Below are 13862 nucleotides of genomic sequence, written 5' to 3' on the forward strand. Positions count from 1 at the left end.
AACGTTGTGGTTACATAGTCTCTCTTAGTGGCCACAAGCTATAGAAATGTGCTAAAATGGAAGAAATCTGAGTTTGGGCATCAGGGCATAAGATGGTCACTGTTGGGGTCAGGGAGGACTAATTCCCTGCTCCCTCGTTGCACGTTTAGATGCTTTATCAGGAGAGAAATGTTCACCTCTGAACTGTTAGCATTGGTCATAGCTGGAGGCAGCATTCTGAGCTAGATGGACCAGTGCTCTGAACTGATATGGCAAAGATTCTTATAAAAGTCCATTGCCATCTTGTTCACTAATGGCTGTCTTGGTTCCCATTCTTGTAACTTTGAGCACCATTGTGGAATCAGAAATGGGGTCGGGGAGGAGGAAACAATTCCTGGAAAATGTTTTAAGTGTGTTTTTTATTTCTTTTTTTTATAACACATACAGATTGTCCAGCTATTTTTCCTCAGTATCTTGCCAAGTGCCAGCAGTTCTTACGGCGTGTCCCTGCTCCTCTGCATCTGGAGCTTCTGGAGAACATCTTCTCCCTGCTTTTTGTCTCCTATAGTGACCTCTACACAGAGACTCCCCTGCTCGAGGACTATGCAGAAGAGGACGATATTGTGAAAAAGAGCTGTGGTGCTGGGAACTTGGATGGTAGTGCCAGCCGAGAGTCTTCCACCTCAGAAAGTCCACAGCACCCAGCAGAGCCTGAAAAGAAGGCAGAGAGACATCCTCAGGCCCCCCGGACAGTCTACCATGATACTCTGCTTGGCTCAGAATTGAGTGGTGAGACCTGTGAATCCTCCAGGCTGAGCTATCTAGATCTGAAACATTTTGCCAGTGGTGTCAGTGGATTTTTAGTGGATGACCTGGCAGTGGATGCCTTCCTCAAGATGCTCCTCAACCACCTGGAAGAAATTCAAAGTTCTCTTCCATGGGATTCGAGTAACGTGCCCCATGAGGAGCTGGAGTTGGTGGAGTGCTTGAATTTCTCTGTGAATAGAGATGTCTTTGGGAGCAGAGTGCTGCAGTTCTCCAAATACCTCTCTGAAGCTCAATGGAGATACAAAGTAGTGATGAGTAATAGAAACACAGGTAAGATCCACTGGGATCTCAGTAGTGCCAGCTTGGTGATCCTTGAATTGAAAGATCTACAGCATGTGTGGGAGAGGAGCTCATTAATCTGGTGGGCTCGTGTACTGGTCTTTAGTGTAGCTTGCAATGACTGTTTTCTCCATTTCTTCTTTTGTCTGCTTCACAAAGCTGCTACATGATGTGGGATGGCTGGAAGATTCTCCTCTAGAGAGGCCCAGGGCTGGGAAAACAGTAGGTAGTGCAGGTCAGTTTTGAGGTGTAGTGCTAATGTCTTCTGGAGCTTGTGTGGGCTCAGACTTAGCAGAACATTCATGGAGCTGAAGTGTTGTGACCTTTTCTCCAACAAACCTGACTCCAGAGGGTGTATTAAATATTAGTTACTTTGAGCAGAGCCCAGGGGCAGTAGCATACTGATAGGAATCCCAGAACCTTCCTTGACATCTGTGGACAGATGAGTCTGAACTTCTCACTAGGGCATTGCCCTGGACCACGCTGTTGCGTGTTCATCCTTATTTGTACTAGGTGCCTAGTTTCTTGCTATATATCTGGTCATTTTTTTTGTCATGACCAGTTGCCAGCCAGTGCATTTGTATGTGTATAATGACGACTCCTAAAGAAATCACTAACACTGCTACTCTTTCAGAAAATCAGCTTGCAGCCTCCAAGAGACACTACTCCTTAACCAGACGCTTCAGCTTGAGGAAGCGCCGTCAAACTCAAAGATGGAGGATGGGTGAGTTAAGAAATTGCCGTGGAGGCTGCATTGCAAGTGCATGTCATGTCACCCGGATAGGAAACTAATTGGTGGTGTCTTAAGATGTGTGGCTCACAGGACTGGAAATTGGCCTAGTACTCTATCTCCTCTAGCTCTCTAGTCAGTATCTTCGATAAATGGTGTTCTGTGTGAAGTGTGGCTGGTCCCAGTCCAGTACCCATTGGTTAGATGTCATTATCCCAAAATCCACCTCATAATTAAAAGGCAACACATTTAAAACTGATGCATGAAAATAATTCTTTCTATACATATGATAACTCTGTGGAACTTGCGAGATACTGTGGGTTTTTTTTTTGTTTTTGTTCTGTTTTTAAAAAAAGCCTCACCCCACCCCACCCCACACCCCCACCCCCCAAAAAAATCTGTTTATGACCATGGATGAGCATAGCATCTGCAGTGATAGAAAGTGGGTTAAAAAATTACAGTAGCCTTTGAGTCTTCTGCCTCAAGACTTAAACTGATCACCTTGTGGGGAAGAAAATCTGACATCCTTTTCAGCTCTCAAACAACACTGTAGAACTAGGGTTATTCTTGGAATGGGAGTGGTTACATTTTCCTTTGAAGCATCTGACATTCTCCACTAGCAGGAGACCAGATTGGATGGCCCACTCTTCTGTTCCAGAGTGAGTGTCGTCTTTAAGTGATGGCTCATGTCAAGACCACGTCAGTGGTATCTTGCATTTGCCTAATAATCTGTGTTATCCCCACTGAGCTCTTTTGCCCAGAAGAGGAGCTTTGATTGCCCTGTCTGGGTCCGATATATTTCTCGTGCTGTTTTTATTTTCTACTTCAGATTGTAAAGAGGGCACTTCAAGTCAATCACTGGAGAGTACAAGCAGTGAATTGAGCACCAGCACATCAGGTACTAAATCTCATTGAAAGGATATATTTGTTTTGTCGTTACACAATGATATAATGCAGTACTGAAATTAACTGATTGGTTTGTGCACATCACTGCTCTGTGCAGGATGGAGTCATTAGACTTTCAGACTTTCTCCTGCTAACAGAGATTCTAATTTGAATGCCATGGACCTGTTCTTTTTGGGACAGGAAGATCAGCACTCTCTTGCTGCTTCTGTGATTTTGCAAATGGCTGTGTTATGCAGCGTAGTGACAATTGTGAACCTCTAGGAGGCCACAGACTTGTTAAATATAAAATATTTAAATTCATAAAAAGGCTTACAGAACTGCAACTGCCCTCTCCCAAACACTGGGACACCAGGGCCCTGAATTGTCTTCTCTCTTATTATTACAATATAAATATATATTGTGTACGTTTAGGAGCTAATGCATTAATACAGAACACGTATGTGCTTGGATGGAGTAATGGTTGTGGTAGGAGCTAGAACTGTGACTCTCACTGTTGTGCCTTTAAAATATCACTGATAAAGTCACACTAATCCAGAGCCTGAGGTGACCCCGCATACCTTTCTAAGGCATCTGGCATTGTGGTATCTAAGTGCCATGCTGACTTCATTGGAGGCTGTGTGGGTTCATCACCTCTCAAGACCATGGCTTTTTTGCTTGACTCATGTCTGTTGACAGTTGTTCTGGAATGCTTTGTCTGAATTATGCTATATAAAAACTGTCTTTTTCTGTGGAATACAGAGTCTTTTGGACCTGAAGTTGCCTTTCAGCTTCTTTGTCCAATCAGCAGTCACAGTTGCTACTTGACTGAGTACCTGTCACCTCAGGCTGTGATCTTGGCTAATCTCACAAGCTAAATAGGAATAGACCTGGTCAGCACTTGATTAGAAAACCACCAATGAACACCTAGAGTTCTATATCAACATCGTCGTCTGATTCAGTACCTGAGACTCATACCTTTGTTACTAGTGGGCCAGTGCCCCTGCTGATGCTTGGAGATGGTGGGCTGCTGGGGGGTGCTGTCCTTCAGGTGAATTGTAAAACTGAGGTCCAGATCAGTAATAGTTACTGAAGATCCCATGAAAAATATAACAGTAGGATTGTTTACTGAAAATGTTCTTCACTTTCTGGCCTAAATAGTTGTGTGATGCTGCAGTGTTTATTAAACAGGGTCTGCCACAGAGGCAGGTGATGGGTGAACTGATCTCTGTAAAGTGCTTTGGATTCTTTGCAGTGGGAGGCATTATATATGATCGTGATCAGCTGGATGTTGGTCACTTAAAGCAGACAATACAACCCCTTACAACTGTTTTGTAAACCCTGCTTCAAATTCCCCATCTCCATATTAAAGCTGAGAAGCATTGGTACTTGATAAGTTTTATTTCAATTATAACCCAGCATGTTGTTTCCCTCTTTGCTCTTGTAGAGGGAAGTACCAGTACTGTGTCTGGCTGGAGTGACCTGGAATGTAGGCTGAAACCTCAGCAGCAGAACCTCCTCATCCCTATGATGCTCTCCCCACCTGAGTCGCTCCTAGTCTCCTGTATCCTGAGGGGGAACTTTATAGAAGCCCATCAGGTAAGTGTGTGTGTGATCATTACTACATAAAACTTGGAAGTTGGTTCTGTATGGAAGCTGCGCTGGTGATGGTTGAGGAGATCTGTATTGAATTTCTACTGTGCTAGCCAGCTGGGTTTTGAAGAACACAAATCCAGGTGTCAGAGGGAATCCAGGAGCAGGAGGGAAACCAGCATCTAAGCCACTACTCTCAAGGAAGTTTTCTTTCTCTTTTTAAAAATACCCTCTTTTCACCTGGGTATTCAAAGTTTGCAAAGGCTTTACCAGGCCTGGGCCTAACTTAGGGTATGTCTACACTACGAAATTAGGTCGATTTTATAGAAGTAAATTTTTAGAAACCGATTTTATACAATCGATTGCGTCCACACTAAGTGCATTAAGTCAGCAGAGTGCATCCTCACTACCATGGCTAGCATCAACTTACAGAGCGGTGCACTGTGGGTAGCTATCCCACAGTTCCCGCAGTCTTCGATGCCCATTGGATTTCTGGGTTAAGCTCCCCATGCCTGATGGGGCAAAAACATTGTCGCAGGTGATTTTGGGTACATGTCGTCAGGCCCCCCTCCCTCCTTCCACCCCTCCCTCCGTGAAAGCAACGGAAGACAATTGTTTCGTGCCTTTTTTTCCTGGGTTACCCATGCAGATGCCGTACCACGGCAAGCATGGGGCCTGCTCAGCTCACTGTCACCGTACCTCTCCTGGGTGCTGCTGGCAGATGTGGTATTGCATTGCTACACAGCAGCATCTCCTTGCCTTCGTGGCAGACGGTGCAGTAGGACTGATAGCCGTCGTACGTCTCCTGGGTGCTCCTGGTAGACCTCAGTGAGGTTGATCTGGGGCGCCTGGACAGACATGGCTATTCTACTCTTAGGGCACCGAATGGGAGCCAGAGACTCCAGGTCATTCTCTTCTTTAAGTTTCGTCTCATGGAGATTCAGTCCCGCCTGGAATATCATGCGAGCTGGAGGCTTCTGCCTCAGGCTGCTCTCCCAGTTGGCAGTACTGCGTGGTTGTACCTACCTCAGCCTACCCCTTGCTCCCATGGCTTATGAAGCCTGGACACTAGTAAGGAGCAGTTCAACTATAGGCTGAGCAAGTGCAGAACGGTGGTAGAATGTGCCTTTGGACTTTTAAAAGCTTGCTGGCATTGTTTGCTGACTAGGCCAGACCTCAGCGCAATCAACATTCCCATTGTTGTTGCTGCTTGCTGTGTGCTCCGTAATATCTGTGAGACAAAGGGGGTGACGTTTATGGCAGGGTTGGAGGTTGAGGCAAATCACCTGGCGTCCGATTTTGAGCAGCCAGATACCAGGGCGATTAGAAGAGCACAGCAAGGCAGGTTGCGCATTAGAGAGGCTTTGCAAACCAGTTGCGTGACTGGCCAGGCTTCGGTGTGACAGTGGTGTGTGTTTCTCCTTGATGCAAACCTGCCCCCTTCGTTGATTTTAATTCCCTGTAAGCCAACCACCCTCCCCCCTTCAAAATAAAGTAACTATTGTTTTGAAACCATGCATTCTTTCTTTATTAATTGGAAAGAAAAAAAAAAAAAGAGATAACGGACAAGGTAGCCTGGGTGGGTTGGAGTGCGGGAGGAGGGAAGGACAAGGCCACATTGCTTATTGTAGCCACACTAAAAATCAAACTGTTTGAATGACAGCCTTCTGTTGCTTGGGCCATCCTCTGGAGTGGAGTGGAGTGGCTGGGTGCCCCCCCCCCCCCCCCCAGCGTTCTTGGGTGTCTGGGTGAGGAGGCTGTGGAACATGGGGAGGAGGGTAGGTGGTTATACAGTGGATGCAGCAGGGGTCTGTGCTCTTGTTGGCTTTCCTGCAGCTCCAACAGATGCTTCGTGTCCATTTGCTCCCCCATTAGCCTCAGCATCGCATCCTGCCTCTACTCTTCGCGCTCACTTAATTCTTTCCTGGCCTCTGTGCATTAAGCCGTGCCCTATCAGTGTGGGAGGACTGCATGAGCTCAGAAAACATGTCATCACGAGTTTTTTTTCGCCTTCTAATCTGTGATAACCTCAGGGACGGAGATGATAGGGGGAGCGTAGAAACATTCTATGCTCTACAATTCTGGGGGGACTGCATGGTCACCTGTGCTGCTGAGTTCGCCGTGCTGACCAAACAGGAAGTGACATTCAGAAATTCCCGGGGGTTTTCCTGTGTACCTGGCTAGTGCATCGGAGTTCAAAGTGCTGTCCAGAGCAGTCACAATGGAGCACTCTGGGATAGCTCCTGGAAGCCAATACTGTCGATTTGCATCCGCACTACCCCAAGTTCGACCCAGCAAGGGCAATTTTAGCGCTGCTCCCCTTGTCAGGGAGGTGTACAAAAGTCGATTTTAAGAGCCCTTTAGGTCGATGGAATGGGGTTGGTTGTGTGGATGCAGTCATTTTTAAATTAACATAACGCGGCTAAGTTTGACCTAACCCCATAGTGTAGACCAGGTCTTAGTGTTCCAGTTGGGTGAGGGAGAAGGTGAGGAGCCCATGTGTGAAACACCACTCTTGAATGAGAGGCAGTATTTAAGCTATTTTTTGGTCACTGGTCCAAAAAACATGACTCCACCACATTCATGCCCAGTTGTAGTATGTAAACGCACGCTGTAGTCCCCTAGCTATTGGCTTGGACGGATGTGTATGGCACACTTGCTTTATGGGCAGGTGAAGGAGGTGTGTTTTGTGGCTAGGCTGTCAGAACAGGAGGCCCAAGGTCTGTGTGCAGAAGTGTCTGCCATTGACTCCTAGCCCCCTCATTTACATGTGCAGTTAACCAACGTGTGCATGCAATTGTGCCTCTATATTGCAACACTCAGTTACAATTGCATGTGCATTTTTGTATGTAGCTTTCAGGCTGTCTTTCTGAAAAACTGGCCTGAAGTATTTTGGCAGTTGAATCCTCAAGAAAGTGCAGTGGCTTGGCTAAGATTGAGAGGGCCATTGTCAAGTGCTTTTGCATAGTTACCCGTGTGTCGGCAGTAGGTAAATGTCAAGCCCTTAAACAATTCCAGTTAGCAAACATGGTATTTTTATTTTCGTCTCCTGGGACTAACAGATCTCTTTTCTTTGCTACTTTGTGTCTCTACAACACTGATGTTAACAGGACTTGGAACAGGGTTTAACTGGTGAACCCCCGGTGTTCCACACAGCAAGGGTTGTGCGGGTTGCTAATATAACTTTAGAATGTTCTAGAGGGTATTCCCTGGCTGATAAGAACTAATTTACACTGTGGGACTAGCTACTTCATCTTTTTAATGTACAATATATTGGAGTCTTGTAACATCTTTAAAAGTGAGTTGTTAAAGTGAATCCAAATCCAGTGTTATGGCACCTGCAAGCAGAGCTATAGAGCTATAATTGCAAAAATGCTTCCATTATAAATCCCTGTTTTCAGGCATCTATAACTTTCTGAATAAAATTGCCATGTGGGCTGAAATTACTCAAGTTGAGGCTTTTTTGTAAGTTTAGTAAAATGTTATGTAGCCTTTCAGACAGTATTTTGAAATATGGTATTACTTGCATTCATTATTACCTGTGACAGGTGGCTTTGATGTTTAATCTGGAGTCTTCGGCTTGCTATGGTGAGCTGGTTTTCATGGAACGCTATCAAGAGGTGGTGCGGGAGCTCGCAAAAGTGGAGCATAAAATTGTGTATCAGTCAGCTGATGGTATTGGAGGAATCAGGAGATCTGGCAGTGGCCGCTCAACGCTTCAGGCTATTGGGAGTGCAGCAGCGGCAGGTAAGGATTGAATCCTACAAATTAGAGATGAGGAATCTGGCTAAGAGGTGGAAGACAAATAAGGAAGAACAAGAACTCAGATGATACAGCGGTGATTATGATATGATTGCTTAGAGGAATAAACTGGCCTTTCTATATTAATGGCCTAGAAAATGAGAACAGGGAGCTGACAATCTATGGGTAATAGTTATTTAGGCTTTTAAAAACTGGAGATGACTGAGGAACTTCAGAATAACCTTACAAAGTTGTAAATCTGGGCAACATGATAGATGATAGTCAATGTTGATGAGTACAAGGTGGTGCATGTTGTCAGAACATAATAAACTATTCAGACTGTCTTGTTGCTGGGTTCTAAATTAGCTGTAACCACTCAGGGAAATTAACTAGGCATCTTTGTGAATAGCTCAGTGTGAACCTCTGTTCCATGTGCAGCAGTGGTCCAAAAAGCAGACCAGATGCTGAATTGCATTAGTAAAGGACCAAAGAATTATCCATTATGGGACATAGAATATTTGTTCAGTTTAACCAGTAACTGCATGTTTTGCTGGATTGTTTAGGTATGGTATTTTATTCTATCTCGGATGTTACTGATAAGTTGCTTGCCACCTCTGGAAGCCTTGTCCCTACTCTCCAAGAAAACTTTTGGACTAGCAGCATCCAGCTGGAGCATACAGATCCTATGAGTGAAGTTGTGGCAGATCTCAGCCCTTCAGCAATGGCAGCATTTGACTTAGCTTGTACTCAGTGCCACCAGTGGAAAACCTGCAAACAGCTGTTGGAAACAGCAGAGAGACGATTACATAATAGCTTTGAAACAAGGGGTAGGTTTTCCCTTTCTCTATTCAGCTGTGTGGGATTGGGGAAAAATGCTTGTATGCTCTATCTAGTTTTAAAATAACTATAATTCATAGTAACGATGGAGTTCTAAAGAAAGAACATGATTTATGTAAGCTTATCACTCTGTCATATATGTTTTCCATCCTCAACCCCTGCTTTCCCTCCCTTGTCCAATGTTGCTTTTAGGCCGCAGACTTGACTTCATTCTACTTCACTCTGATGGCATAAGGGGTTTCCCAGCAGTTCTTCAACAAATAAATAAAATTCTCAACTATCCTTGTATGTCGCAAGGACAATCCAAATCAGGTAAGTGTTTTCCCTTCTGCGTGTTTTGAGGTTTTGGTTTTTGTTGTATTGGTTGCTAGTTTTTCTGGGGCTAGGGAGTACATGTGCAGATTTTATGCTGCTTCTGAAATTTCTTTTGTATGCTAAATTGGTATCTGTTCCCTTTGTATTGTGGCAGAGTATCTGTTTAATGTATCAGCAACTTTTTTGGGTGTACTGAAAATCCATAAACTGGATTTGGCCTTTACCACAATGGATAAGTAAATATAGCTAAGTAGTTGCTCATTAAACAGAGTCTTCCAAAGATTTCCATAAAGCACCATTGAAAAATATAGCTTGCCATAGAATAGCTTGAGATGCGGAAGCCATTGGGAACTGCTTCTAAAAGAGCTTAATATAAATGATTAAATTTGATGTTTGATTTTTAAAACTTGAAATGACAAAATTTATCAAATCTTCTCATGTTTTTCTCTTTGGCACTGGCATGCACTAAAACTTTCAGAAGCACATACATGCATCTCTCTGCAAATTAGGTTGACTGTTGCATGAGTAGTTTTGGGTGCACATATACATACATACATACATCTATCTTTTTGAAAATCTAGTCCAGCATACGAGATGTGAAAAACTGACTTGAGCTGGGCATGTGGCTAGGGAAGAGAGGGCTGGAAGCAGCAGGCTCCTTCCCCAGAGAGGGAACCAGAGAGCACCAGCTTTTCAGGAGGGAAGGCAGAGCTGAAGACTAGAACAGCTTCTTTCATTGAAGGGTAATGGGAACCAGAGAGCAGAAGGGCTGGAGTTTGATTGGAGGGGATGGGGAGCCAGGAAGCAAGGGGGATTGAGTTTCTACTCCCCTTCCTAAGGGTATGTCTACAAAGCTGAGTAAGCCCAGGGTTTGAACTCGGGCTCAAGCCTCTAACCTCCTTTCTGTCTGCACACAAATTACACTAATCCAGGGCTTGGATCAGGGGCCCCACAAGAGTGGAGGGCTCAATCCAAGGAGTCTGCCAAAAGTATTCCACAATCTCATGGTCCGACTTTCTTTGTCCTCTGGACAATCAAGTTTGGTGTGCAGTCAAGTGTTTCCACACTGCACCATGAACAAAGGGCTAGAGTGGCCACATTTTGGAGGGTGCTAGGAAATCTGGGATATGGGTGCTTGGACTCGGGCCCACATAATGCATGTGCTGGAGCCCGAGGCTGGGACAACAATTCCTAACCTGGGGTTACAAATGAGTGTAGACGCTCAAGCCCTATGTTAACAAACCCGGGATCTGTTAACTCACATTCTACTAGCCTGGGGCTTACATTGCAGTGTAGACATACCCTAAAAGGGTAGATGGGAGCAGAATGAATAGTCTGTGGGATGGTCATTGGGGAGGGAGAGAGACATTAAACATGGAAAAGAAGTTTAAGAGCACAATGCAGAGAAATAAAGATTTGGGTGCAGGGAGGAGGAGAGAAGAAATACAGGCAACAGACATGCAAATAATATCTTGGGGATAGGGAGAGAAGAATGCACTCTAGCAGAAGAGGAATTAAGCCAAGGATGGAAAGTTGACTGACGATACAATTAAATACAATACAGAATTGTCAACCCTTTAAACTACAGTGCCTCTGGCTTTGGGAGGGCATGATAGCACAGGTATTTTTATCTTGGCTTTTTACACTTCCTTCTCTGGCCTCTTAATTCCCACTAGAAAATTTAGCTCTGCCAGCTACATCATCTCTATGGCTTACCCAAGTGTGCTGATTTTGAATTGGTTAACTAGAAGTGTAAAGCTTCTCCTCTTTCTGTGGGTCTTTTAATTCCACAAGACTTAGTGGCCACTATTAACTATCATTATTGTTGATCTTTGTTTCTCAACAGAGGTCTCAGATGAAAAAATAAGTAATCAGTTTCGATGCAATATTGTGGACCTTCTGCAGATGTGCTACCCAACTCTGACTGAGGACTGTATTGCTAATCACATTGCTTTATCGCAGCACCTAGATCAAGTCCTGCAAACACTGACGGATGTTGAAGATTCTCCAGGTGAATTTCATGGGTTCTCTTAGCATTAAAGACTCTTGCAACCATCTTTGTGCTTGTTTAAAAAAACAAACAAACAAATCTCTCTAAAACAGAGATGTAAAGAGATACAGTCTAGTAGTTTAGTTCCTGAATTTAGACAATATAAAAATAAGTTTTTTTAAAAACCTAGTATTGGTAGCAATGCTGTCGTGAATTTTCTTACATAGATTCATAGATATTAAGGTCAGAAGGGACCATTATGATCATGTAGTCTGACCTCCTGCACAACGCAGGCCACAGAATCTCACCCCCACCCACTCCTGCAATAAACCTCTCACCTATGTCTGAGCTATTGAAATCCTCAAATGTACATGTACATGTAAATGCAAACACTCTTTTGGGGATTTAAACTCCCCTCCCTCTCCCCCCCCCCCCAAGCATTTGTGATACAAACCTTGCAACAGTTAGCTATTGCACCAAAATGAGAAGCTCACCAGTAGCAAAAGTTAAACTGATTAGGCTCTATTCGTTCAAGCAGAGAGAGAAGCAAAATGTCAATGATGAAAAGTAAATTCATTTTTTTAAATGTTCAGTTTTAATAAGCTGAGATAAAAATACAAAAAAAATTTTGTTTTAAAAACAGATATGACTTTTAATCTCACAGTGTCTGTTTAGATGAAAACAAAACACTTGGGTGTTAAATGATAGCTAAACAAATGGTAGTTCTGCTTCTCCTGTTTTTTCCCTTTGTATTTGGTTGTTGCTGCCCAGTAAGGTGAGAGTAAACAAGAGTATCCATCAGGAAAACTTTGGTAGCCTAAGAATCCTGCTGTTGTCAGTGGTTCATTGGTCAAACTATGTATCAGCTGATCGTTGTTCCTAGGAATAACTGATCCAGTGTTAGAACAATTGCTGCCTAGTCTCCAAGTTCTTAATTTGTAGCCGTGACATTTTTCACCCATCAGACTTCTAAAGAGCTTTAGTAAAAGGGTTGGAAATCTGTATGCCATCTTGATTCACAGAAAGCTAGGAGAACTGTAAGTGCTCTTTGAATGTCATGCTTCAGGACTTAAGAGTTGGCCACCAGCTGAGTTTAGGAAGAAATCTATATCCTTTCCCACCACTAATGCAGTATTGCACAATAGATGCATTTTGTGGGGTTTACGCTTTCCTCTGCTGCTCAGTCAAGATGCCAGAGTAGATGGGGCTGTTGGCCTGTTCCAGTATAGTAATTCCTGTTAACTTCCATTGAAAGTAATCTCTAAATTGAGGGACGCACTTGCTAGGGTAGAAGAAGTCCCAGCACACCTGTATTTTTAAGCATTTTAGTTCTAATCAAATTTTGTTTTTACTAGACTCCAAAGGGAGCCTGATCACCAGCTTGGTAGAACAGGCATCTCTGAAGCCTACAGAGTTGGAGGCACATCCGGTTCGTAATCAAATCCAACTTCTGCTGAAAACCCTGGACCAACACATTCAGACCATGCCAGCGAGCAGCGTGCAGACGGACTGTGTGAAGAGCTTCTTTGATTATATTAACATGCTGGCTGCTGTTGTGCTACGGAGCCTGAATACAGAGCTAGGTGACGTGTTTATTGAGAAGCCTGTCACAAGGAGGGTGACGTTATCTAACTCTTAGAGTATGATTCCATTCTGGAAAACAACTATATGGGAGTCTTTCCGTTTTCTTTGGTGGGTAGCAAGGGCATTGAAGATAATGGGGCTGTGTAGATGTAACTGGGCAGAACGTTCTCATAGAAACACTTAGTGGTAGTGCCCCGTGAGCCAGAAGAGCCCTAGCCTGAGTATATTGTGCTGGCGGTTAGGAGAAAAAACCAAGCCAGTTTAATCTGGAGTCACTGGGCTGCTCTAATGTGGAACTCCACAAATCTGGTTTAAGAGTTGCTTCCCAATAAACTGCCTTCTAAAGTTACATCCCTCAGTGAGGTAGAGGAAAAAGGAAGATGACAGAACCCTTTTCAGACTTTCACTTTTATCAGGACCTGTCACTGTCACAGTTGCCAACTTTCACGTGGTAAATAAGCACCCTGACTTTCACAATAAGCCAATAATCAAGCTAATCCCATTTCAAAACAAGCCAATCCCTAAGAACCCCAACACTCTGTGATTAGAACCCCCTGGCATGCAGTATGGGACTGTGATGGGCCCGCTGTGCACCCCTGACTCTCTCCCTCCCTTGCCCCTGCTTGCTGGGAGCCGATCAAGAAGAAAAAAAAAAAAAAAAAAGCTACAAGCCAAATAAGCAACAAGCTAGAATCCAAAAGCTAGCCAACAAGCAACTCATAAGCCAATCAAGCCAAAAACAAGTCCAATTTCTGCGTGGTTTTTTTTTTTTTTTTTCATGGGTTTGGCATGTCTGGTTACTGTATGTGTGGAAGGTACTTGTGCCCCACTGTAACACAACCTCTCATTGACTTCCAGTTTCCATAACTGGAGAAATGTGAGGTAATAGTCCAGTGGTGCTCCATGTTTTCCTGCTGCTTTAGGAGGTGAAAGAATAGTTTAGAAGGGGTGTATCTGGGTACCTCTGTACTACAGAGCCTATACTGGCATAGCCCCCTAGTGTAGACTCAGCCATAGGTGTGCACCAACAGTTCTTTTTGTCAGTATAGGAACACCATCTCCCTGAACCACATTGTCTATGTTGCCAGAAGCTCTCTTCTATCG

The 13862-nt window shown here is 44.0% G+C and overlaps 1 protein-coding gene across 5 annotated transcripts in view; it reads left to right on the forward strand.

Annotated features, from left to right (window-relative positions):
• The window catches only part of ZFYVE26 (zinc finger FYVE-type containing 26), a 68889-nt gene that overhangs the window by 16224 nt on the left and 38803 nt on the right, over window positions 1–13862 (forward strand). For all 5 annotated transcript variants that reach the window (XM_077818709.1, XM_077818712.1, XM_077818711.1 and 2 more), the window contains 9 exons: window positions 427–1077; window positions 1721–1810; window positions 2646–2714; window positions 4146–4297; window positions 7840–8038; window positions 8596–8859; window positions 9062–9181; window positions 11031–11195; window positions 12530–12757. In XM_077818709.1, coding sequence (XP_077674835.1) covers window positions 427–1077; window positions 1721–1810; window positions 2646–2714; window positions 4146–4297; window positions 7840–8038; window positions 8596–8859; window positions 9062–9181; window positions 11031–11195; window positions 12530–12757 — 1938 coding nt within the window. The remainder of the gene's footprint in view (window positions 1–426; window positions 1078–1720; window positions 1811–2645; window positions 2715–4145; window positions 4298–7839; window positions 8039–8595; window positions 8860–9061; window positions 9182–11030; window positions 11196–12529; window positions 12758–13862) is intronic.

Source organism: Eretmochelys imbricata, chromosome 6 (assembly GCF_965152235.1).
Source record: "Eretmochelys imbricata isolate rEreImb1 chromosome 6, rEreImb1.hap1, whole genome shotgun sequence".
NCBI classification, from domain to species: domain Eukaryota; kingdom Metazoa; phylum Chordata; order Testudines; family Cheloniidae; genus Eretmochelys; species Eretmochelys imbricata.